We start from the raw sequence: 25,560 nt of genomic DNA, 5'->3' as shown, positions 1-25,560 counted from the left end.
CATTTCACAACATCCTGAGAGCCACAGGTTACAGATCACTGCTTTGTACACACACCACTAAACACACACATGGTGCATAGAGCCTGATCTGGGACTTGTGACTTTACTGCGATCTCTGTCACTTACTGAGTGTGAGTGCAGGTTATGTCTTCCTGGTCTGATGGCAGGAGTGGGCACTTCGGCATAACTGGGTATATAAAGGCTTGATTCATGCCATGTAATGAGAAGGCTCTTGTGAGTGGGTGGGTGGCTGTTCTATTCCCGTCTTTCATCTCTGGCAGATTAGGCCTTGTGGGTGGCTGGAGAAAGGCCTGTATCTGTGGGCTTGAGCAGTACACACAGAGTAATCCTCAGGTCTGCCCTATACTCCTGCACAATGTGGCCTACAGCTGCAGCAACAAGTCTAGTCGCACACAGGCCATGTGTCACTGGGAGGTGATAGAATGCAGCCTGAATTCCAGGCCCGGGCGCTAAGCCTCGCCACCATCAGCAGCCTCCATACTTAAGGATGTTGTGGTTTCCTTACAGGAGGCCTGAGATATGAGAAGTGCAGCAATGGCCAGCTGATGTGAAGACTACAGTCATTCACCAAGTTGTGCAATAATAGTCCCTGCTGATGGCCAGACAAGATACAATAGAAAACTTCAGAGATGTTAGGACAACAAAGGCAGGGCAGACAGTCTCCGCATCTAGGATATTGCTTATTCAATCTATAGTATTTGTCTTGGTGTTGATGGGTAACCTGCAGGATTCCTTGGCTGATTGGCTACAAGGAATTTTGTATGTCTTAACCGCGATATCGTTTCTTGTTGTGAAGGTAGAGATACAGATAAGGTTACACAATTAGTATTTTGTGTATTTTCCATTACTTTACTTTCCTACATTTTTTGCGTTTTGTTCCACCTTCCACATTTTAACCTTTTCTTCTAACCTTTTAAAGTGGTTGTCTTGGATATAAAAATTGACAAAGAATGGTTTAAAATTAAAAAAAAATGCACTTATTTTACTCCAGGTTCACACCTGCACCCAGTTTTGGTTCTTCAGGTCTGCTTGGTGACACCAAAAATGGGAATCCAATCTGCTTAAAAAGTGGTTACCGGCGGAAACCTGTGAATCCCATAGACTATAATGGGGTCCGTTGGGTTTCCGCCCAGTTTGCACCCGAAAAATGCAGAGGGAAAACTCTTGCTTGCAGGGCTTTCTCACTGCATTTTTCTAGCGGATTTGGGGATGGAATTCTTGAACGTAGAGCGATCGCTGGTGTGAACTCGGCCTAATACCCGCTACTTCAGCGCCGCCCTTCCTGTGGTCCCTGAAGGTTTCCATTTACTGTTATGTAATATGTGATTGCCAAGCAGTCCTATCTGTTCGTCTGGCATGAGACTGCTGCCCCCCTTATTGACTTCAGCGCTAACATGTATAGACAGTACGTGATCACCTGCACAGAATAAATACTGAAGAGATGGTTCTGGAGCCATAGAAGATTAACCACTTCAGGCCCAGGCTATTTTCCCTGGCTCAGGACCAGACACTTTTTCGTGTTATTTGGTACATGCGGTTTTGTGGACTAAAATATGACGCTGAACGGTGAGGAACGTCCCCTCCTGACAATACTCATCCATAGACTATTACTAGTGGGGTGTTCCTCACCGCTCAGAATCATGGCTAGGTAAGGAACGCCATGGCATGGTGAGGAACGCCCCCTCTTACAGTATAGCACTATAGATGCTACTGTGAGGGAGGGCGTTCCTGACTGACTCAGATATGCCCTTCTGACAGTGAAGAGCTACGGTACCGGCACCGATGGCTCTTCACCGAGGGCACAGAACGGGTAAGCTGATAGTGCGTGGAATTCAGCACTCTGTCAGCTTTCAAGCAGTGTATTATACCACATGTGCCCTGAGGACGTGAAAGGTCCTTTTTAAAGGGGTTTTTCCATTAATATAACCGTATTTAAGGTAAACATCGTTGCAAATATAAATAATTAGGGCTCGTTCACACGTGAACAAAGAGGCGGATTTTGACAGCGGATTTCGCTTCAAAATCCGCCCCTTTACAACGGTGGTCTCTGCAGTCCGCCGCGCTTCTTTTTTCCACTAGCGGTGGGCTGCTGCTAGCCAAGAAAAGAAACGACATGTCCTTCCTTCAAGCGGAAGCCGCGGCGCACTGGACTGCGGCTTCCGCCTAGCATCAGCACCGCGGCGAGCCGCATCTCTCTCTGGTCAAAACCCACCTGCCACGACCATCGCGGTCGCGGCTTTCCTCTCCTATGTCGGCTCAAATGAATGAGACGACATAGGGGGGGAAAGCCGCGACCGCAATGGTCGTGGCAGGTGGGTTTTGACCAGAGAGAGCCGCGGCGAGCCGCGTCTCTCTCTGTGTCAAAACCTGCGCGGGTGCCCCACATCTGCACTAGCCCTTAAACATTTTGAGTGTTTTATAGGTTTTCTGTGGTGATGGTGTCTTTTGTCTTGATAAGTTGCGAATGGATACAACCATGAATTCAGGAACTTTGCCTGGTCTGGGACTTGTCAACATATCAGCCATGATTTCCTTATTGTAGACAGGTTATCAGTCAGGGACAATTCATGTATGATAAGATAACCCAGCCATAATAAGGAAACCATGGCTGGGTTTCTAACACGTGACTGGTTCCTGCATTCATGGCTATATCCATTGGCAACTGATCAAGACGAAATACTGTCACCTCTAAGATGGTTAGAGAAAATCTTTAGGACTCTGCAAAATTCTTATTAATTTATACTTGCAAAAATGTCTAACTTTTAATTGTTTACAGATTTATATATGGTTATATTCATGGCAAAACTCCTTTAATGGAGGGAGGCGTAGCAAATATGGTGTAAAGGCTATAGCAAGCAAGTAATACATGGACTGCTCAAGTCCTCCCTCCTAGAGGGCGGTTCTAAGCAGTCCTCCCTTATGACTTCTATATACCCTAATAGGGATAAGGGCAGGGGTTCATTTTATGAGATAAACCGTTTAGAGATTTTGGAAAACTTTGCAGAATGACAACTCTGTTATAGTGGGGTTGTGTAAGCGCTTCCTCTTTTTACCTTGCACATTTCTTACCTTTATATGCTTTGTGTATTTAGTGATGTAGAGTATTTTGAGTATATTGTACTATGTATCGGGTGTTTCCTCTATAGTGTGTGTGCTTTTTAAGCTGTGCAAAAGCTGGCACTTCCTTATTCTTCAAATAGTTATCTGTCTTCTCCATACACACTACCTACTATTGAAAGGCCTCAGGCCACGTCTCTTGAGGGGCTTGTGAGTCAGTGCCATTTCCGTGTATCGCTCAGCAGGCACAGGCGATCAGGAAGACTGGGGGGTGTAGGAAGAGCTAGAAAGACACATCAACTGTGAGGCCGTACCCCCGAGCTCACACACATCCATGTATACCCACTGAAGCTTTAACTTCAATTGTGGCCGGTCTCGCATTCCCTTGCTTGTTTTGAAGCAACATGTGCGGGGATGTTGTCAGACTTTCCATTCGTTCTACACTTTCGCTCCGTACATAAATCAAAATTTCCTTGGGAAAAATGGAATTTCACTTTTCCAAGTTTGTTTTTCTGCAATAAAAAAAAAGCTTAGGCCCTGTTCATACTTCCTTCTATTGAAAGTATAGGTCAGCCGATTTTCCTTGTGTATGCTTCAGTTGGTGAGTGACACTGTCACCATATATAGGACCATAGTAATAAAAAATAACACCACATTGTAAATTTTTTTTTTTTTTGCTGTACAACGCTGCGCGGAATAGCATGGTCTATAGTAGATTATTCCGTAGAGTGTAAATAAGGTTCTACTATAACATGCGGACTGATAGGTCACTTATTATATAGCCTTCTGGCATTGTGTGTGTCCATTGCTTAGATCTGTAAGCAGTGGCGTAACTAGGAATGGCAGGGCCCCGTGGCGAACTTTTTACATGGGGCCCCCAACCGACACCGAAGAACTCGACCGCCCCCCTCCTCCGCATTCCTGCGCGCTCTATTATGCCCCATAGTGGCCCCTGCACACAGTATTATGCCCCATAGTGGCCCTGCACACCGTATTATACCCCATAGTGGCCCCTGCACACAGTATTATGTCCCTTAGTGGCCCCTACACACAGTATTATCCCCCATAGTGGCCCCTGCACACAGTATTATGGCCCACTGTGGACACCCATACACAATTATTATACTCTGGGGTCTTTTCAGATGCCAGAGTATAATAATCGGAGACCCAGGAGGGATAAAAAATAAAAAAAACACTGTTACTCGCTTATCTCCCGGCTCCGCTGCAGTCCTCCGCTGTCAGCCTCTGCTGTAGTCCATCTTCTACGACGTCAGACGTCAGATGACCTGAGACGCAGGCCAGGGTCAGGTGATGTCAGAGACATCAGACGACTAGGCCTGAAGCCTGCTGGATCCTGGAGAGGTAAGTAACAGTGTTTTTTATGTTTCTTACCTATCCCTGGCCTCCGATCATTATACTCGGGGGTCTGAAAAGAAACCCCCCCGAGTATAATGATAGTGTTTGTGGGGCCCGCGACATCATTGACCGATCCTGGCCCTGCCAGTATCGGTACATAAATAGGGCCCGTTACTCCAGCCAGTAACGGCCTATTAAAAAAAAACCCAAAAAAACCCACAGCGGTAGCGGCTGTCGCCGCGCTCCCTAATGTCCCAGGCCCTGTGGCAGCTGCCTCTGCTGCTACGGCGGTAGTTACGCCACTGTCTGTTTGTTAATTTGGGAAACAGATTTGTCAAGTCCTGTTCATTTCAATGGGATTTCTAATGTACATTTGCGTCCGTTTTTGCCAGTGCCATCATGGGTCCATTGTTTTGTCGTACCAAATAACACGGGGTTTAAGACTTTTGACTTTGTTCAAAATAATCGGCTCATGACAGATGTTACATATCCTTTCTTTCTTTTTTTAACCTTAATGTAATGGGTGATGGATGATAATGAATGGTCATCCATTATACTGTCCGTTATTTGTGTCGGCTATTTTTCCTGCTCACAAAAAGCCCCCCCCCCCATGAATAAAAATGGACAGTATCATAATGAATGTTAATGGATGATTTTGTCGCCTTTAGCTATCACTTTAACTAATCCATTTAACAGATCCATTAAATAAAGAGAGACCCATTTAAGTCCATTAGTGTCTGTTTACCCTCCATTATGATGGTCTTTTTATTTATTTATTTATTTATTTTTTTAAAACTGACCCTATCATAACAGACTTAGAAGTGTAGTGTGAACCCACCCGAAGTATTGTGGGCTCCTCCACACACTCCAATGCCCATTGTATAGGGAAGACCAGACTAGTTCAGGGGCTGCTGTGATATCTCAGGTTAATATTGTACAGTGTCCTGGGCTTCAGGTAGAGAGCACACAGTGTTATGTCTCCCTGACCTATTGGATTGAACACATCACTCTTGAAAAGCAGGCGAAGAACTCCGTGACTGAGCCGTAATGGACTCCAAATTACAAATACTTTTCTAGTTTGTACGCTGTAGTAGCACTAAGAAAAGGGTATTCAGCTACATATCAGTCTGGCATAAGATTCCCCCAACCGTATATTGGGATGGATGTATTAAGACTAGAATTTCATGTGCCAATCCTAATAAAGGACCTGACAGGGTGCAAGGCAGCCCTGATATACAAAGACGCTCTGGCCCGTGCACCGGAATTGAGATCTGTGCTAGTTAGCAACTGGCGTAGATTTCCAATATAAGTCCTGATAGAAAACCGATGCAAGTTATAATAAATATATTGGGCTGAGGCACCGCCAACCAACCCAAGTTCACGGAAGGTGGCGAGTCAGGTGCAGAATGGGAGAAGTGTAGCCTTGTGCCATATATGGGACACATTTTTACCCCTCTTTGCCAAAAAACTAGAGTGATTAATAAATTCTCCCATTGTGTCTTAGTTTCTACTACTTTCAGGGTAAGTGCTTGCTGTCAGTGAATAGAAACATGTTCTTTGCATTCAGTCTGAAAACCTATCCTTGCTTATATTGCTACATTATCTAATTCTAGATAGAAATATACAAGGCACCGAGACGTCTTCAAAACCTTAGATTACATTATATATATATATATATATATATATATATATATATATATATATATATATATATATATATAAGCTAAATTCAGAAATCTGTTTGTTTCCTTTTACTGGGAGCAGTGCATTATGGGTGCTCATGTCTCTCAGCAGAATGAAGATAAATCACTGTCTGTTTCTAAAGAAACCAGCAGAATTTTGAATACAGCTGCGTACTGAATAAACTGCATAACATAGTGGACAACAGGAAAAAACAGTATCACAAGCTTAGTAAACATACCATAAAAGTATGTGAAAAGCAGAATTTCATCTTCAGGCTACGTTCGTCCAAAATCGCCGAACGAAAAAGTCCTGCAAAGTCTGACGTTTTCAGTTATTGGTTCCAGTGTAAAAGAACGGATGCCCAGCGGTTAGTGGGATCTGTCCAGCTCTGTATGTTACCACTGTTGTAGTGCTCTGCTTATCCGTTGTTCTACCCTTCGACGGACCAGAAACTATGATAGGCCGATGCTAGTGTGTACCCATCGTAAGGCTCAGGGTATGTTCACATGGACTTTTTGCAGGCGGATTTTGACGCGGAATCCGCCTCCAAATCTGCCTGCAAAAATGTCTCCCATTCAATTCGCTCGCTTTTTTTTCCCCCTCTAGCGAATTTTTTCAGCTAGCAGGAAAAAGAAGCAACATTCTCTATCGTTCTGCGGCTGAGTTAGCTGCAGCGTCCGCGGTTTGAGACTCGCTCCCGATTAGGCAAATTCAATCGGGCGCAGTTAGGAGCAGATGTCATGGCGGGGTGCTTGTGCACTGCATCGGCATCCCATTGCGTCTAGCCACACGGAGAAGTCACACGACAGAAAAGGTTTCCGCCTTGTGAACATACCCTTAGAGAACATTTTGCACAGCCATTACATAAGGGAAGATTTAGTACATAAAATATTAGAACCTTGGAAAGCTACAGATTTTGTTGCAGCTATGGGCCACTTCTCCATATTTGTTTTTGGTCGTGCAGCATTGTCAAATGGACATAAAATCTCTTATTATAGTACGTGACAACAGTTTGTAGCCCCGGCTGTGAAGCTTGACCTTACACTAACTCATGGTTGAGTCCACATACTGCAGGCTTTTTTGTTGCAGACATCGCAGCAAATCCATTAAAAGCAATAAGGTATCCAGACAATGGATGATATAACTAAGCCCTAAAGAGACAATTTCTTCTCCAAACCACAGGCTGTACACACTGTAATTGCTGAAGTCGGGCGGTTATCTGATCACTGCTGTTTATAGGCTCTTAAGTGACCTCCATATTTAATAATCCAGTGTAAAGTGAGGGAATGCAATCCGACAATCCTGAAAACCCTGTCAGGAAACGGTACAATCACTTTCATGCATAGAAATTTGCCCTCCTCAACATTGAAATTGTAATACCAAGAAGGACAAACCATAAGGAAGTTGCAGGTGTTACGAAGATCTGCAAATGATGCCATTTTCAAGCACCTAACTCCAGTCTGTGACATGTAGGGAGGCATAAATGCAAAGTTTTTTAGCTACATGAAACCTCAAAAATCAGGTTAAGAGATGTAGGATGATTGTGCAATCACTCCAGGTCATTGCTGTGCCACTTGTCATCATTGGTTGCAAACTAAGAAGGACAGAATCCTTTGAGAGACCTTGGTTTATTTCTCTGACAGTCTCTTCAGTGGTGTGTCCTTGATACAATGGCAGCAGGAGATTGGTCCTGAGACCGCATAGGCAACTCCTTAAAGAGACCTTCATAAGGGAGTATCACATTGGTCCTGCTCCCTAGTTTATGGTGTAGAGTGGCATCGTGTGTGGTACCAGGCCCCCTTTAGTCTTTATTTCAGGTACACTAACTGGTTGGCATCACATAGATTTGGTTGTGGAACCAGTGATAAAGTCATTTCTTGAAAGTGTCCAGGTGACGATTTTCAAGGGGCCATGTTTTTTGCACTGCTGTCAGCAGCCTGAGTGTGGTACTGTGGCCTACAGTGTCTCTGGACTTGTTTCCCCCTGAGCTGGAATCTGTCGATCCCGTAGTTTCCCTAATTCTAAAACTTTTCCTTCCTGGTGTTGCAGCTTCAATGTTGAGGGGTATATTTCCTAGGTGTCCAACTTGGGCCTTTATCCTATTGCTCTTCTATTGGACTGACGGTACAGTCCTGGGATTGTGACTGAATGTGCATAGGTTTACATGATGAGTACTTGGGTCTGAAACTGCCTGATTCAAATTTTCAGTATTCTGGCACATATCTCTCATTTACTATTATAGTCTCAGATTTCAGAGCAAGTACATTTAAAGTTTTGTGTATGAAAATTTCCGAAGTGCATATGGAACACCTAGTCGACCTCTGGAGCCAGTGTGTCATAGACAAAGAAGATAATGATCAAGGATCAGGCTATATTGCAACATGAAGATTATCTATAGCCCTTTTTCTCTGCGCACTACTGGATTGCCTCGGCTCACCTTCATCTGCTGTCATTTTTAAGTACAAAAAAACCCATAATAAACCTGGTACCGTCTACTTTATTACTGGTTTCAAAAAGTCACATGACGGCAAAAGGCAGAAAAGATGCTTGAATTATTTTTTTTGTCAACTCAACTTTTGAGACCTATAGAATTTTTAAAGTCTATTTTCCATATTAATCCAGGAAAGCATGTTGTGGATAGTCCATAGGATGCCATATATATCTCCGTATCTACCACCTGATGGAGCGTGGTACAGCAGCACACACTGTCCCTCTGCTATTTGCATGAGGCCTAAAGGACCTATTCATCCATGGATTTAGCACACAGCTATGACATAAGGAAGCGGCCGCACAAGCTAACTAGTGTGTTTACTCTAGTGGCTGATTTCCAGTAACAGTATGTTACTTATTCTTCTACCTCCTTCTCAATCTAATCTTGGCTTTGTCTAGAAATAAAAAACACGTAGCAAAATCTGCAACAACAAAAAAAGCTTTTCCGCATCAAATCTAAGACAAGGCACCACGATACCACCGCCAAAAAGCGCTGCAGGAAATACCGCAGTGGAAATGCTTTGTTTTTTTTCCCGCAGCACTTCTCACAGAAAGTCTGCTGAGTTTTCCTCTCCGGACTATCTGCTTCAATTATACCTATACAGAACATGCCGGCGTTTCCATAGGTATCATTGACCTGCTTTGATTTACAAAAACGCACTGGTTGTTGAAATCGCATTGTGTCCACTGCGGATATTTTTCTGCAGTGTGTGGATGGGATAAGCCAGAATCCCATCCACCGTGCAGGTACTGTAAGACCAAATCGTAACATTTGCGCTATGTGAGGCCCCGGCCTGAAAGAGTTTTCTGGAATTTACAAAAGAAAATAGGAATATGAAAAACGAAGACTCATCTGTGCATCCTACTGATCCAGTGCTCGGGTTGTCTCCACTAGTATTACTGATATGTCTTGCAGTGTTGATGTGCCATGCATTCACATGTGACCATTGCACCCAATCACTGGTCTGCGCAGTGATGCCAGCATGTATACCACACCTAGGCATAGATCTTTATTGGTGGTGAGACTAGACCTCCTTTCCACCATATCATGTAACAGAACAAAGAATAGGTCAGCACTTCAGACTTTATGCTTTAATAATCCATGTAAAATCCAGTGTGGCAATGTTTTGGCACGTGGCCTTCATCAGGCTGAATATTTGTATTGCAGATGGTACAACTAGGATACATGATATTGTACAACCAGGAGGTTCCTGTCGGCATCTGTATGCACAACTGCCTGAAGATGGACATTGTGGAGGTGGCTGTGCGTTTATAGCACATCATCATTGTCCATAAGCGAGCAGAAATATACGACCAGAGGAGCAGGGGTAGGGGATTAAAGAAATTACTGTGCCTTATTTTATTTCACCTGATTATTTTTTATTTTTTTGTAAGCCTGGGACAATAAGTATTTTATCACACTCATCACTACTCTCATCTATGCTTTATATGTGGTTTTACAGCTCAGTCTTTCCTTTATATGGAGTAGGTCTACAAAATAAGACACAGCACATAGATGAGAGCTGTGTGTGGTAAAATACTGAACTTTCTGCAGTCAGAACTAATGGAGATCCCGGTATCTGTCAGTCTACGAAACACTGAGACTTGTATAGAAATACTGCTCATAAAGATGATCTCCACTCAGATTATCTGGAACTTTTACATTGCCCCATTCATAATTTGCCATTGGAAACCAGTGACCAGTTTGTTGACTGATCCCTCTTTGGTATTACACATGAAAGAGGTTGTCTAGGATTCAAGAAATATGGCTGCTTTCTTCCAGGCACAGGGTCACACCTGTCCACAGATTGTGTGTGGTATTGCAGCTTAGCCCTATTAACTTTATTGTAAATGCAGTACCAGACACGACCTATAGACCAATGTGGTGCTGTTTCTGCAACAAAGCAACCTTGTTTTTCTAATCCTGGGCAACCTGTTAATAATAGTTAAATAAAGGGGAGGATTATGGGTGTTTGGGGATGGCTTTAGAATAGAAAGACTTATTTCAACAGTAGTGTGCAGATGACATGACTCAGCTTGCTGCTGCGGTGAGATGTTGCCTCGGGAATTAAGATGTGAGATTTTGTAATATCTGACATCTGTACATTGCTTTGAGCACCTATTATTCAGCAGAAGAGTTAGTTATTATTCAGTTTCCCATACAGTACTTGTAAAGGCTTTTCTTCCCACAATGCACACCACCTGAGCAGTCTGTATACTGATAAGGAATGCCGAATTATGGCTGCACCTTATGGTCGTAAAAGAGGAAGTACTGCAGGATAAGAAAAGCCGTAGAAAGTATTAAGGGTCAACTCACACTACTGTTATTTACCATCAGTATTGTGATGGGTGTGTGTGTGTTTTTTTTTTTTTGTTTTTTTTTTAAATTTGTCCACCCATTGAAAAAACATGGCTCCTAGAAGATTATATGTGAACTAGCTGTGATATTCCATGGGGGAGGGGGGGGGGGGGGCGTTTTATTTTCTCACAGATAAACATAAGGTTACTGCCCACTTGGAGAGACAGAACTAGTTTACGTATAACCTTCCAGAAGCCAGATCTTTTGAATGGGTGGCCGAATAAAACAAACAAACAAACAAAAATGTCAACAACTCTAAGTTGCTCAGGGGAACAGAAAGAATGAAATGATGTATTTTATTTAGTATTTTCTACTTGGTGACAGATCCTCTTTAAGAACAAGAATACTGTAGTCTGAAGGACTTCTCTTGCCATAAAGAAGCTGGATTTTGTATCATTAAGGCTAGTTTCACACCTGCGCCATTGTCCGTTCAGGGTTTCCTTTTACAAATCTACTTAAGATCAAGTGGAAACCCAGCAGATCCCATATATACACTGTCTACCAACAAGTATTTGAGCACCTAGTAAAGTTCTGCGGAGGTGGAGTTTATGGTCTGGGAGTGTTTCTCCTAGTATGGACTGGGACTTTTGGTTGAGGCTGTAATTGCCGCTCAGACCACAGGTGTCCAAATACTTATTGGTAGACCATGTAGTATATGGGGTCCGCAGGTTTCCGTGGGTAACCACTATTTTACCTATACATTCAAAGAAGAAAAATTGTCTCAGCCCGTATTACAAAAATGATAAATGTCTCTTACTGTTAATGCAGGAGTAGTAGGTGCTTGTAGTCATCCGGATGCCCGGGACGTCATGTCCGGCACAGACACAATAGAAGCAGCAAATTGAAGTAGTCTCAGCACGCCGGATGATACGTTTTTTTAAATTTTTTTCAAAATTTTATTGTGGAGATGGATATGGATGGATATGTCCTTGTGCAGATGGGACAGAAGGACGGCTTACTCTTCCTTTTGTCCCGTCTGCACAAGGAAATATCCATCGGCTGCTTTTCCAAGAACAATATATATATATTTTTAACTTGGAGCATGTCTCCACAATAAAATTTGGAATTTTTTAAAAAAAACAAAAAACGTATCATCCGGTGTGCTGAGACTATTTCAATTTGCTGATACTATTTTACCTAGATTAGGCTTCTGTCCGTGGGGTCCCCAAGCGCACGCCACGAATGGAAACCCTAACGCAGATCTTAACCTAGCATTAATGGATTCTTTCATGCTCTGTTGTAGCTGGTCAGAAATCACGCTAGTGTGAATAGAGCCTTAGAAAGTTATGCAGATTTTTTTTATGTAGATGAAATGAGTTTTGTTCAATTGTAATATTGATGACCTATCTATATCTGATCTATTGGATCTGCCACCTGGGACCTTCACTAAAGCGACTGCAGCATTCAGGTGAGGGCTGTGTCCTCTGCTCTGAATATGTTGTTTAGAGGCTGTGCTTGGTATCCCATTGACTTGAATGGGACTGAGTTTCAAACAGGCTAAGTGACAAAGTAATGTATTGTTATTGACCAGTGAGTGACACCATTACTGTGAGCAGCTGCGGGTGTCTAGGGGATCAGACTCCCACTGACCAGATATTGAGCACCTCTCCTGAGTATTTAAAGTGCACCCAAACATTTGGACAACCTCTGTTCTTCTGCTAGCATATGTGCATTGTTAATGTTTGTATTAATTTATTTTTTCTAATGATTTTGTAACAATTTTATTTCTATTAATGGATTTGGGTGCTTTTCTGTACTGGAATCCACTTTCTGTTCCCTGTTTCTTTATCTGAAACAGAGTACCGGGGAGTAGGGGTATAATACAAAGAAGCTGAGGCTTCAGGGGAGGGGAGGGGAGGGGAGGTCACGTCAAACGCGTATATATTAAGTATTATAAGATATAGAAATGTGATTCTTGTCATATTTCCAAATATATCACCAGCTGAAACCCAGTTTGGATATAGGATCTGTATATATATTTTTATGTCTTTAATGCCTGACATAGAAGTATTTGAATTGACCCCCTTCTTCAGCTTCTCTGTATTACACCCGGACTTACTGTCAAAAGCAGTGAGGATTTCTAATGCTAATAAAGTAACAGAGGACAAAAAATGGATTTTGATGCTGGATTTCATGTAAAGGAGACAAAATCCATCAAAGCCGGGGCCCCACATTGCGAAAATACTGTGATTTGACTGCAGCATTTTTGCAATATCTACAAAGTGAATAAGATTCTGAGTAATCCCATTTACACATTGCAGAAAAATATTTGAAGCAGAAATGTTAGGATTTCAAAAACACGAGCGTTTTTGTGAATCGTGACATTTCAGTTATGCCTAGGGAAACGCTGGACGTTTCCATATAGTTATAATAGGAACAGAGAGGAGTCCGCAGAAGAAAACATTGCAGACTTTCTGTGAAAAGCGCTGCAAGAAAAACTGCAATGCATTGCCCCAGCGGCTACGGCTCGCTACGTGGTGTCTTAGCCTAATAAAGTATGTTACAAAATGTATTAACGATACAAATACTGTCAGAAATACAAAAGTTGTTTGAAAATTTAGGTACACCTTAACTCCCATTTAGGGCTCCTTTCACACAGTCATATTAAGGCCTGGAAATATGATCTGCGTTTCAGCTGTTTTTCCGATCGAGCCGTTCCTGCGTTGGCATCATACTACACAAATATACAGCACTACTGTTCTCTACGCACAGCAAAATCAGTATGGGGTTCATTCCTTTGTGCATGTAGCCTTAAGAAGCCTTGCTATTTTTAGATGTTACAGAAGTAAGTGCCTGTCTAGGCTGTCTATGTAGTAGGATAATGTCATTTACAGAATGAGTTATATATACACGGTGTCTTCTGTGGCATCACTGTCGCATCCTTGGCTTAGGCGTGTCTGTATAATAGACTTGGCCTCATTTAACTTGCATGAGTTATGCAGGTCATAGGTCCTCCGGAGGTAACCATGACAGATCCAGTGTCTTCAGGAAAAAAATACTGACATTTGCAGATGTAGTGTCTAGTATGCGTCTATGGCGAATCCTTGTTAACAAAAACAAAAGGATTTGTTAAAAAACAAAAGGAAACGCATACCATTATTTTGTTTTTGTTTTTTTGTTTTTTTTAAAAAACACACTGTCCGTGTTTGCTGCTTCATTTTTTTTTTAATTTGTTTTTTTTCCCCCTTATCTTCGTTCTTCTGTTGTAAGGAGTTGGGGAATAGTGGTAAACTATTCATAATTTTAGGAACAATCAATAAACAGAGCATGCAAAAACACAACAGAGGATATATATGAAATTTAAAACCTCCCCTAATTAGTTGGGCAAACCCTAACAGCGGTGTGTCCTTACCATATGAGGAACCATAGCAAACAAACAAAAGGTAAGTATGTAACAAGCGCACTAAGCAGGGGGAGACACCTACTGCTCGGAAACCTGGACACGCCTTTCGGCACGCAGCCTTCGTCTGACGCGTTTCCGGGCAGTAGGTGTCTCCCCCTGCTTAGTGCGCTTGTTACACCATTTAGTTCATACTACCGTCGGTGTCCGACATGTAGTGTCCGCTCAAAATCTGTCACGGACACTAGGAGCGGACACTACATGTGTCCGTGACACCTGTCATTCACTTGAATGGGCATCGGGTGCGTTCTTTTGCACTCCGTGCCCGTCCTTTCCTTTCCGCAAGTGAAGATGTCCGACTTCTCAAGCGGACAGAAAAACCCTGCATGTACGGTGACTGTTCATTACCCCTGCAGAAAAGTATGACCAAACTGCTGAGTTAAACCCACTGGGGTATATTAACCGACCGTGTATACATTTTAGAACTATCCAACACCTGAGGACTGGGAAACTTGGCACACCGGCTCTATCCAGTACTGGAGGGTTCTTTTGTGTTCCCTTCATTTTGATAGGTACTGTATGTTATGTGTATGCCCAATTTTTAGGAACAAAGGATTGTACATCAAACATTAATTATGCCCTATTCTTGCTTCCCATAACATCTATTGGAAGCTGGATTTCTGAGTATAGCCTGACAGCAGTACTGGGAGGGAATGTGAAGAATCCCGATTACTCAGTCCACACACAGTGATTAGGCAGCTTTCTGTGTATACTGTATCAATCACTGTGTGTGGGCGGAGTAATCAGGACTCTCACTGGCTCTCCTAGGAGTCCTGTCAGGATTTACTTCTGTTCTAACTTTTGTTAATCTACTAATTTAAACCAGATAGTGAGACGTGTTACTTTTTGCAGTTTTTTCTTTCTGATCTATATTTATACCTATCATTATAAGTCTATCTGCGCTGAGGCGGCTGCTGCAAAGTAATGTACAGCACAGGAAGCTTCAGTCTATTGGCCATAGAGAAAAGTGCACAATTTTGATTTAGATAAGATAATCCTTTAATAGTCCCACAGTGGGGAAATATCAGTATGTTACAGCAGCATAGTAATACAGATACAGGATAATACACAGTAATATATTACAGGCGTAGACACACATAAGCTGAGAAGAGAAATATACTAGGAGTCCATAGCAGCTAAGGAACAGAAGAGAAAGAAGGAAGACTTCATAATCATAATCATTAGTTTTCTGTGCGGAGTGTCTTCGCTTGGTCTGATGTAGATTATACAGCCTGGTCGCGGTTGGATGGAAGGACCTCTGATAGCGCCGCTTCTCACACTTGGGGTGAAGCAGAAGGTCACTTACAGTCAGGGCCGCCATCAGGAATTTTGGGGCCCCATACAGCCTAAGTGTCTGCCCGCCCCCCGCCATTTTAAAACGACCTTATTTTGCGACATACCAATTCTGTATCACATTTCCCTTTATTTAGCAGCATTACAAGGCTTAATCAGATTCTATTTGCAGGTAACATCTACTATGTGTAGAGAGCCAGCACCATCTATAAGAGCCCTCCTAATAAATCCTCAGGGTTTATTCACATTGCGTTTTTGGCCTCCCTTGCCGGGATACGTTGGTAACCAGTCAGAATCAGCTGTCAACTTATCCCTGCACAAAGAACTGGCCATTAAAAAAAAGGGGGGGCCTGCAGTTCTCCATGCAGGGATAAGTGGGGAGCTGATTGTGACTGGTTACCAATGTATCCCGGCAAGGGAGGCCAAAAACGCAATGTGAACACTCCTTTAAAGTGAAAGTCCCACCCCCAAACAGGCTGCTATGCTAGTAGCATAGCAGCCTACATCATTATTAATACAAAGCACACATAGCTTTGGAGCTATTGTGTGCTTTGTAGTTCTCCAGCTAAAAACTTATATATTATATATTATTGCCCCAGCTTCCTCTCCGCAGTGCCGCACACCCGATGTCCCAACAATCCCCCTCCCCCGTCCACCCTCTAACATCTTTCCATTGCCCCCAGTACCCATATCTCCCAACTTTTGAAGAACCAAAAGAGGGACGCGGGAAATTTAGCCCCACCCACTGTTATGTTGACTCCGACAACTCATTAATTTTTCATGTGCCCGCACACTGTATAATCCTCCTACAGTCACCTGTAAACTATATGTCCCCCCTCCGTCTCTCCCCCAGCTTCATATACACCCTTCATCTGCCTCCAGATTCATGTCCCCTCCATCTCTGCCCCCAGATTCATGTCCCCCCAACTCTGCCCCCAGATTCATGTCCCTCCATCTCTGCCCCCAGATTCATGTCCCTCCATCTCTGCCCCCAGATTCATGTCCCCACATCTCTGCCCCCAGATTCATGTCCCCCCAACTCTGCCCCCAGATTCATGTCCCCCATCTCTGCCCCCAGATTCATGTCCCCCCCCATCTCTGCCCCCAGATTCATGTCCCCCCCATCTCTTCCCCCAGATTCATGTCCCTCCATCTCTGCCCCCAGATTCATGTCCCCCCATCTCTTCCCCCAGATTCATGTCCCCATCTCTGCCCCCAGATTCATGTCCCCATCTCTGCCCCCAGATTCATGTCCCCCCATCTCTGCCCCCAGATTCATGTCCCCCCAACTCTGCCCCCAGATTCATGTCTCCACAGCTCTGCCCCCAGATTCATGTCCCCCATCTCTGCCCCCAGATTCATGTCCCCACATCTCTGCCCCCAGATTCATGTGCCCCCCATCTCTGCCCCCAGATTCATGCCTCCACAGCTCTGCCCCCAGATTCATGTCCCCACATCTCTGCCCCCAGATTCATGTCCCCCCATCTCTGCCCCCAGATTCATGTCCCCCCATCTCTGCCCCCAGATTCATGTCCCCCCATCTCTGCCCCCAGATTCATGTCCCCCCATCTCTGCCCCCAGATTCATGTCCCCTCCATCTCTGCCCCCAGATTCATGTCTCCACAGCTCTGCCCCCAGATTCATGCCCCCCATCTCTGCCCCGAGATTCATGCCCCCCATCTCTGCCCCCAGATTCATGCCCCCCATCTCTGCCCCCAGATTCATGCCCCCCATCTCTGCCTCCAGATTCATGTCCCTCCATCTCTGCCCCCAGTGTCATGCCGTCCTCTCCTTCATCTGCCCCCAGTTTCACGTTCCACATTAGACTTACCTTCTCCTTCGTTCCCCCGCTGCTCTCTCGGCACCTCTCTCTCTTACTGGCGCACAGTTGTAGACGCGATGTGACGTCATCACATCGCGTCTACACTGCCGGGTAGCCGGCGGTAGCGCTGAAGCGAGGAGCTGACCTGTGTCAGCTCCTCTCTTCGCTGCTGCTGCGAGCTGACCTGTGTCAGCTCCTCTCTTCGCTGCTGCTGCCGGTCTCGCTGACACATATGCGGCTGAAGCGAGGAGCTGACCTGTGTCAGCTCCTCTCTTCGCTGCTGCCGCCGGTCTCGCTGACACATATGCGGCTGAAGCGAGGAGCTGACCTGTGTCAGCTCCTCGCTTCAGCCGCATATGTGTCAGCAAGAGAGGCGGCAGCAGCGAAGAGAGGAGCTGACACAGGTCAGCTCCTTGCTTCAGCCGCGTATGTCTGCAACTCAGATCTGCGTCCTCTGGACGCAGATCTGAGTTGAAACAGCGGACATAGAATGACTGCTGCCGGCGCCAGGGGGCCCGGGCCCCCCCCATTTTCATATTTGGCCGGGCCCCTGACGCCAGTAGCAGTAGTACTGGCCTATCGGCGGCCCTGCTTACAGTGCTGCCACGTGTCATCAAGGTCTCATACATGGGGTGGGATTTGTTCTCCCACATGGAGGTCACCACAGATAGTATCCTTCTGTCACCCACCACCTGTACTGGGTCCAGGGGGCTCCCCAGGACAGAGCTGGCCCTTCTGATCAGCCTGTAAAGTCTGTTTCTGTCCCTAGTTGATATAATGCTCCCCCAGCAGGCCACATTGAAAAAGATGGCTGAAGCAACCACAGAGTTGAAAAAGGCCCTAAGAAATGGCCCCGGGACTCCAAAGGCCCTCAGCCTCCTGAGCAGGTAGAGTCTGCTGTGGCCCTTTCTGTGCAGCGCCTCCAGGTGATCAGCCCAGTCTAGTTTATTATTGAGGAGCACACCCAGATACTTAGAGGTCCTGACTATCTCAGTGTATGTTCCTTGGATCTCGACCGGGGTCGGAGCACTTCTCCGTTTAGGTTTAGTTTCCTGGTCCATCTCCTTGTACGTTGTCTACACATTAGTGGTGATATGCAGTATTGCAGCCTCATCTCATTTACTTGATGTGGAAGTGAGAAGATGATCAGATATGTTGTTCCCATCACACTGGGAGAGTATAAGAAACTGATAAATATTTAGCAGCCTCCCATTTGTAGCTCACTTAGCTAATAAATGGACTTATTTGACCTGCACTTATTTTTGCATATTTAATCTGGACAATAATCGGATACATTTGCAAAAAACACACAAAGCGTACTTATTTTTTTTACATTACCAATAACCATTTGTTTTGCACAAGTAAAAGGAATCCACGATAAAAGCCTTTATATATTTTATTATTACTGGAGCTTCCATTGGCTAAAACTGTAAAGACAAATATCAGTTGTGGCAATATCCTGTCGGTGCAGGGTTAATAATTCTGTTATCAGTAGGATATCAAAGTCTGATTTACATTGTGTGTCTTTTATTTCCACAGGGTCATTGCTACACCTGTGGCCAGGGCCATGGGGATAAAGAGCAAAGTCCGACTAAAAGCTTCATTTAATCCGGTCTTGGAAAATTTCTACATCTCCAGCTCTAAACACCCATCTCAAGTAAGTGATTTAGCAGATGTTTGGTAAAGGAGAGCAGTATAATGGTCCTATCTCACTAAAGGACGAGTATTACCCCAGCAGGCAAAACATATAGGTAAACATTTAACAGTACATTTGCATCACTTTTTGGCATAAGCAGCTGCAAAAATTGTTGCAAATGCATATATGGCAGATTTATGTTATCAACGACCGTCTTCATAACCCCATTACATACCGCCTCATACTTAATGCACACCCTCTGTCAGGCAGTGTGTAGAGAGGAGAATTATATGTAAGCTCATTTCTACTATAAGTGTTGCTAATTAGCCATGTCCCTTTTCTCAGAAGAGGTGAAGAGAATGCAAAAAATAAATGTAAATTTTTTTTACACAATTTGGCGGTTTGCTCAATATAACTGGCGTACAAGGAATAATAAATCTGCATCCGTAAATGTGCCAAGTTGCAGAAAACCCAAGGTGTATGCCACACTCAACAAAAGTAGAAAAGTTCAAATTTATTAAGTCTTGGAAGACACATAGTAGAACAATTGTTGGTGCAAATCTGACCTCATAGGAGGAATAAATTAAATTCTGACGTCCAATGTGGGGGTGAAGGTGCAGCCTTGCCTTTGGTTTGTTCCATCTACAATATGCCACAGGAAGAAGGTGGGCATGGTCCTAGTGGTTCCAGATATTAGGTTGACAGGATAGTATAATCTCAATTTCCAATGCTCAGCGTATACAAAAATATGGCCTCGAAGTGCTTTAGGGAGGTCAAAGGCAACAGGGGCTGCTGCATTTGTGGGTTAGAACTTGGTGACAGCACAGGATTTGTCTGTTATTAATGGCCCTTCTACATAGCTGTTGACTACTAGCTAGAGTCCCCCTTTAATATACCCCCAAATATGCCATGTCTAATAATAGGCATGAGTTTACTACAGTTAGAGCATTTTACTTTGATGAAGTACTGCATAGGTTAAGGCTTAAAGGGGTATTCCCATAACTCTTGTTCTGCAGGCTCTGTGCTCTCTTCACTTCCTGGATTTCTCGGCACATTGGTGGGCGGGGTTTCACTTGCTCTGCTATCTGCTATGTTTGCAGTGAGTAATGTGGGATTGGTTGTAAATGCATTACCACAGTGATGTGGAAACTGATGTAGCAGAGCTGGATTTGAGTCAGCTTGCATTACATACAGAGGTAACAGACTCCTTATCTCAGCCCTTGTCAGCCAAATTCAATTAAACCAGCTGATAAGTGGAAAAGCTGAAGATAGACAGCACAGTAATCCTGGAGCTCTCATCTCCCCCTCCCCTATCTGAGGATCTCCGTTGCTTGTCAGTCCCCCCCTCCCCCCCTGAGAGCAGGCAGCTAGGTCACTTGGGAAATGAGCAGATAAGCCCAGTGGCTATAGAAAGGCAGTGCCAACAATGAAGTGAATAAATTAAGATAGCGGCCAAAGAAAGGAGTTTTGAGAAAGCAATGTATTAAGGAAAAGTCTTAAATCCTCATAAACTAGCAGTATAGATAGGATGCTTTTCATGGGACAACTCCTTTAATATATCTAGCCCATAGACAGTCCCTTCTAACAACTAGTGCCAGAGCCACAGAACAAACCACAATATACAGTGTATACAGGTTGGACTTCTAAAGTTAACTTTCATGTTCTTCTGAACATGATTATGAGCTACGAGGCTTGTCTAAAATTATCTCACCAGGGGTCTGGTGTGCCAACCACAAGACAAGTGAGCTCTGCAAGCTTTTTACAAGAACCTTAATTTACTGGTTGCACTGAACAGTACCTACAAATTATGTTTATATATATATATATATATATATATATATATATATATATATATATATATATCCCCTATAATTTGAGTATCTATGTATAAATATATAGCATAACCTACAATTATATTTAACATAAAGTGTGTGTATATATGTAATTTATGAGGACAGCACTCCCTTAGAAATGAATTGAGAGGCTAGTGACCAGGCTTATACGTAACTCCTCCGAGCACTTGTGGGCCCCATTCTCCTGATAGCTGGGGATTCAGCTATCAGATACTTATTCATAATCCTGTTCATAGTGGATACGCATCTACCAGAGGGAAACGTGTTAAAGCTAAAATAGGGGGTCATTGTGTAGAGTACTTTTGGGGAGATGTATTCTCCCCGCTGCAGAACAGATGGTAAGCAACAAAGTGAAAACAAAAGATCTGGCGCAAATCTAATGTCACTGCAATGTGAAAGCGAACGTGTATAACGGAGCAGTAGCACTTTGCTGGCACTGAGATATTTGCAGACTTAATACAGTCCTATGAAAAAGTTTGGGCACCCCTATTAATCTTAATCATTTTTAGTTCTAAATATTTTGGTGTTTGCAGCAGCCATTTCAGTTTGATATATCTAATAACTGATGGACACAGTAATATTTCAGGATTGAAATGAGGTTTATTGTACTAACAGAAAATGCGCAATATGCATTAAACCAAAATTTGACCGGTGCAAAAATATGGGCACCTCAACAGAAAAGTGACATTAATATTTAGTAGATCCTCCTTTTGCAAAGATAACAGCCTCTAGTCGCTTCCTGTAGCTTTTAATCAGTTCCTGGATCCTGGATGAAGGTATTTTGGACCATTTCTTTCTACAAAACAAATCAAGTTCAGTTAAGTTTGATGGTCGCCGAACATGGACAGCCCGCTCTCAAATGATCTGAAAACAAAGATTGTTCAACATAGTTGTTCAGGGGAAGGATACAAAACATTGTCTCAGAGATTTAACCTGTCAGTTTCCACTGTGAGGAACATAGTAAGGAAATGGAAGACCACAGGGACAGTTCTTGTTAAGCCCAGAAGTGGCAGGCCAAGAAAAATATCAGAAAGGCAGAGAAGAAGAATGGTGAGAACAGTCAAGGACAGTCAAGGACAATCCACAGACCACCTCCAAAGAGCTGCAGCATCATCTTGCTGCAGATGGTGTCACTGTGCATCAGTCAGCAATACAGCGCACTTTGCACAAGGAGAAGCTGTATGGGAGAGTGATGAGAAAGAAGCCGTTTCTGCACGTACGCCACAAATAGAGTTGCCTGAGGTATGCAAAAGCACAAATGAAGCCAACTTCATTTTGGAAACAAAGATTGAGTTGTTTGGTTATAAAAAAAAAAAAAAGGCGTTATGCATGGCGTCCAAAAAGAAACAGCATTCCAAGAAAAACACTTGCTACCCACTGTAAAATTTGGTGGAGGTTCCATCATGCTTTGGGGCTGTGTGGCCAATGCCGGCACCGGGAATCTTGTTAAAGTTGAGGGTCGCATGGATTCCACTCAGTATCAGCAGATTCTTGAGAATAATGTTCAAGAATCAGTGACAAAGTTGAAGTTACGCCGTGGATGGATATTTCAGCAAGACAATGATCCAAAACACTTCTCCAAATCAACTCAGGCATTCATGCAGAGGAACAATTACAATGTTCTGGAATGGCCATCCCAGTCCCCAGACCTGAATATCATTGAACATCTGTGGGATGATTTAAAGCGGGCTGTCCATGCTCGGCGACCATCTAACTTAACTGAACTTGAATTGTTTGTCCAATATACCTTTATCCAGGATCCAGGAACTGATTAAAAGCTACAGGAAGCGACTAGAGGCTGTTATCTTTGCAAAAGGAGGATCTACTAAATATTAATGTCACTTTTCTGTTGAGGTGCCCATACTTTTGCACCGGTCAAATTTTGGTTTAATGCATATTGCACATTTTCTGTTAGTACAATAAACCTAATTTCAATCCTGAAATATTACTGTGTCCATCAGTTATTAGATATATCAAACTGAAATGGCTGTTGCAAATACCAAAATATTTAGAACTAAAAATGATTAAGATTAATAGGGGTGCCCAAACTTTTTCATAGGACTGTACATAATATTTTTAGTATTCTAAGCTGCACTACACTATATTTGTTGTACTTGGAAATTGTAGGTTAGTGTGCATTTTGATCAAATGAGCCCACCTACCACAACAAGGTTACTCAGATGGGTCCCTATACTACACAGTGTACCTGTACATAGAATAAGGAAAATGTTCGTTGTTGTACCGTGTTAGCCATAATAATTAATATAAATATATAATATAAATATATATAAATATAATAATATAATATAATATATATAAATATAAATATAAATATATAATATATATAATATAATATATATAATATATAATTAATATAAAAAAACAAGAAAACTTGGTGATCTTCAGTAGTTGATACCTTCAAAAATGTTTTTAAATTTACTTTGAGAAAGGAGCCAAGCGTTCCGAAACGTCGTAATTTGTCATCATTATGAGTTAGCCATTAAAAAGGTATCAACTACTGAAGATCGCCAAGTTTTCTTGTTTTTTTATATTCCTGTACATAGAAGGCATTCTTTTGGGCCTATGCCTACAAAGTGAACTAAAGATAGATAGGAATCTGTTTTATTCTATCCTTATTGTGCATAATCTTTTGCAGTGTTCTCCACTGACTTCCTCCATGTTGGTTGCGCACTCCTCCTATTAATGACTATATTGAATTACTATAGAATAATTCTGGTTCCTACCACTTCAGAGATAATTTTGTAGGTAAAATTGTGTGATCACTAGTGCCTGCATGCGGACCCTTAGGCCCAGACAGAGTGGGATTATCATGAAGTGACCCAGGAAATCCCCTGAAATCTCTACATCTTTGGGTTTCCAAGAGGAAGTGTAATTGTGGCGGGCAGAATTTTTTTTTTAAACACTTTAAGGCTAAGGCCTCAAGAAGCTGTCTACTTCCAAAAAGAGTGTGCGGAAGGGGTTAACCAGAATTCCATCCACTTTATAGTGACTGTACAACGCCGTTGTTTTTGCAGCAGCGTTTATGCTATGTGGAGCCTTGGCCTAAAGGTTCAGTTTTTGTCAGAAGACTAGCGTTCTTTGTACTGAGTACAGTGGAATAGGTCTAGAGGAAAAGGCTTCACAGAGAACTTACTAAAATGGATCATATTTTTTTGAATAAAAATAGAAGTCTATATTTATGTGCTTAAAAATATAAATAGTCAATGAAGATTGCCAGGAATAGAGATCTAAAGATGGGAAAGCTGGGTCTTTCAACTAAAACATGACCTAGGCAACAAGAAGAGCTGCGGGTTAACTCTTCTCATGTATTTGACGTAGGAGTATGTTAGAGGGAGGTCAGTTAGAGGATTTCGGGGATCATTGGTATAGGTCATCCATATTAGATCAGCGGGGATACCCAGTGTCGGACCACTACCGAGCTGATATTTTATCAGTTTTGGCATTTGGAGGCCCCATCTTCACTGGCCTGGGATGTCACAATCAAGAGTCACATGGTCTGTTTGTAGTTAAGTCCCAAATAAATGGGACTGAGATGCAATCCCAAGCATAGAGCAGCACATTATTTTGCTGTGGCTGTGGTATAGCAGCTTAGTCCTGCTTGTTTGTGATGTAAAAGCCACTGTGTTCATCCAATTTCTGCTGCCTCTTCAAAATTATATTCAGTGGGAGCGCTAGTTGTAGGACCCCCCACCAATCTGATCACAAGGGTAAGCCATCAACATGTTAATATTGTTAAATTGCTTTAATTTAACTAAATGTGTCCTTCTCCTCTGTGACAATGAAGATGCCATAGATTTAGTGCCGGAAACAGGGCTGGAACTATGGTGGGTGACCACACACTGGCTAGCCACACTGAATGGGCCTTATCAGTGCAAACCCAACACAGAAACAATATGTAAACCACTAAAGAAACACAAAATGTGTTTTTTATTCTATTTGACATCAGTAATACCTCTCCAAAATCTGTTCCCTATAAGGCTAGGTTCAAATCTGCACTCAGTCTCCACTAGGGGTTTTCAGTCTTGAATATGCTTAAATAATGCAGAGAGAAGGTTCTCTTACTGCTTCATATTTTTTTTCCTGACTCGCTAGACTGGCCACCTAATGCTCTATTTTACTACTATTTCTGGTCTTGCCATCTGGGAGCAATGTACCAAAACTAAGGAAATGTTCACAACAACATGGGTTTATAAAGAAGTGTTTTATATACTTCCCTGCAGAAGTGAAGCGGTACTAGGCTTTGTCTACCCTGACCTTATAAGGCCGGGTTCACACAGGGTTTTTTGGGCTGGATTTTGACGCGGAATCCGCGTCAGAACTCGCTCAAGAAACTGCCTCCCATTGAAATCAATGGGAGCTGGTCATTTCCTTTTTCCATGAGCGGTTTGTTCCTGCTTGAAAAAAAAAGTGACATGCTCTTTCTTCAGGCAGATTCCGTGGCTGATTTAGCCGCATTTGTCCACCTCTCGACATTTCCTTGCGACTAGGCCCATTCATTTGGGCCTAATCCGGAGCGGAATGCAGCGCTGCACTGCACGGGCATCCAGTCATGGCCTTGCCGTTTTTTGG

The 25,560-nt window shown here is 43.1% G+C and overlaps 1 protein-coding gene across 1 annotated transcript in view; it reads left to right on the top strand.

Moving 5' to 3' along the window:
• CERS3 (ceramide synthase 3) overlaps positions 1-25,560 on the top strand; it is a 103,956-nt gene that overhangs the window by 54,772 nt on the left and 23,624 nt on the right. Inside the window, exon 4 of the mRNA XM_075273211.1 lies at positions 19,021-19,138. Within this exon, the coding sequence (XP_075129312.1) occupies positions 19,021-19,138 (118 nt within the window). The remainder of the gene's footprint in view (positions 1-19,020; positions 19,139-25,560) is intronic.

Source organism: Leptodactylus fuscus, chromosome 5, assembly GCF_031893055.1.
Source record: "Leptodactylus fuscus isolate aLepFus1 chromosome 5, aLepFus1.hap2, whole genome shotgun sequence".
NCBI lineage: Eukaryota > Metazoa > Chordata > Amphibia > Anura > Leptodactylidae > Leptodactylus > Leptodactylus fuscus.
The sequence above is the reverse complement of the archived record's forward strand: the minus strand, read 5'-3'. Positions and strand labels throughout refer to the sequence as shown.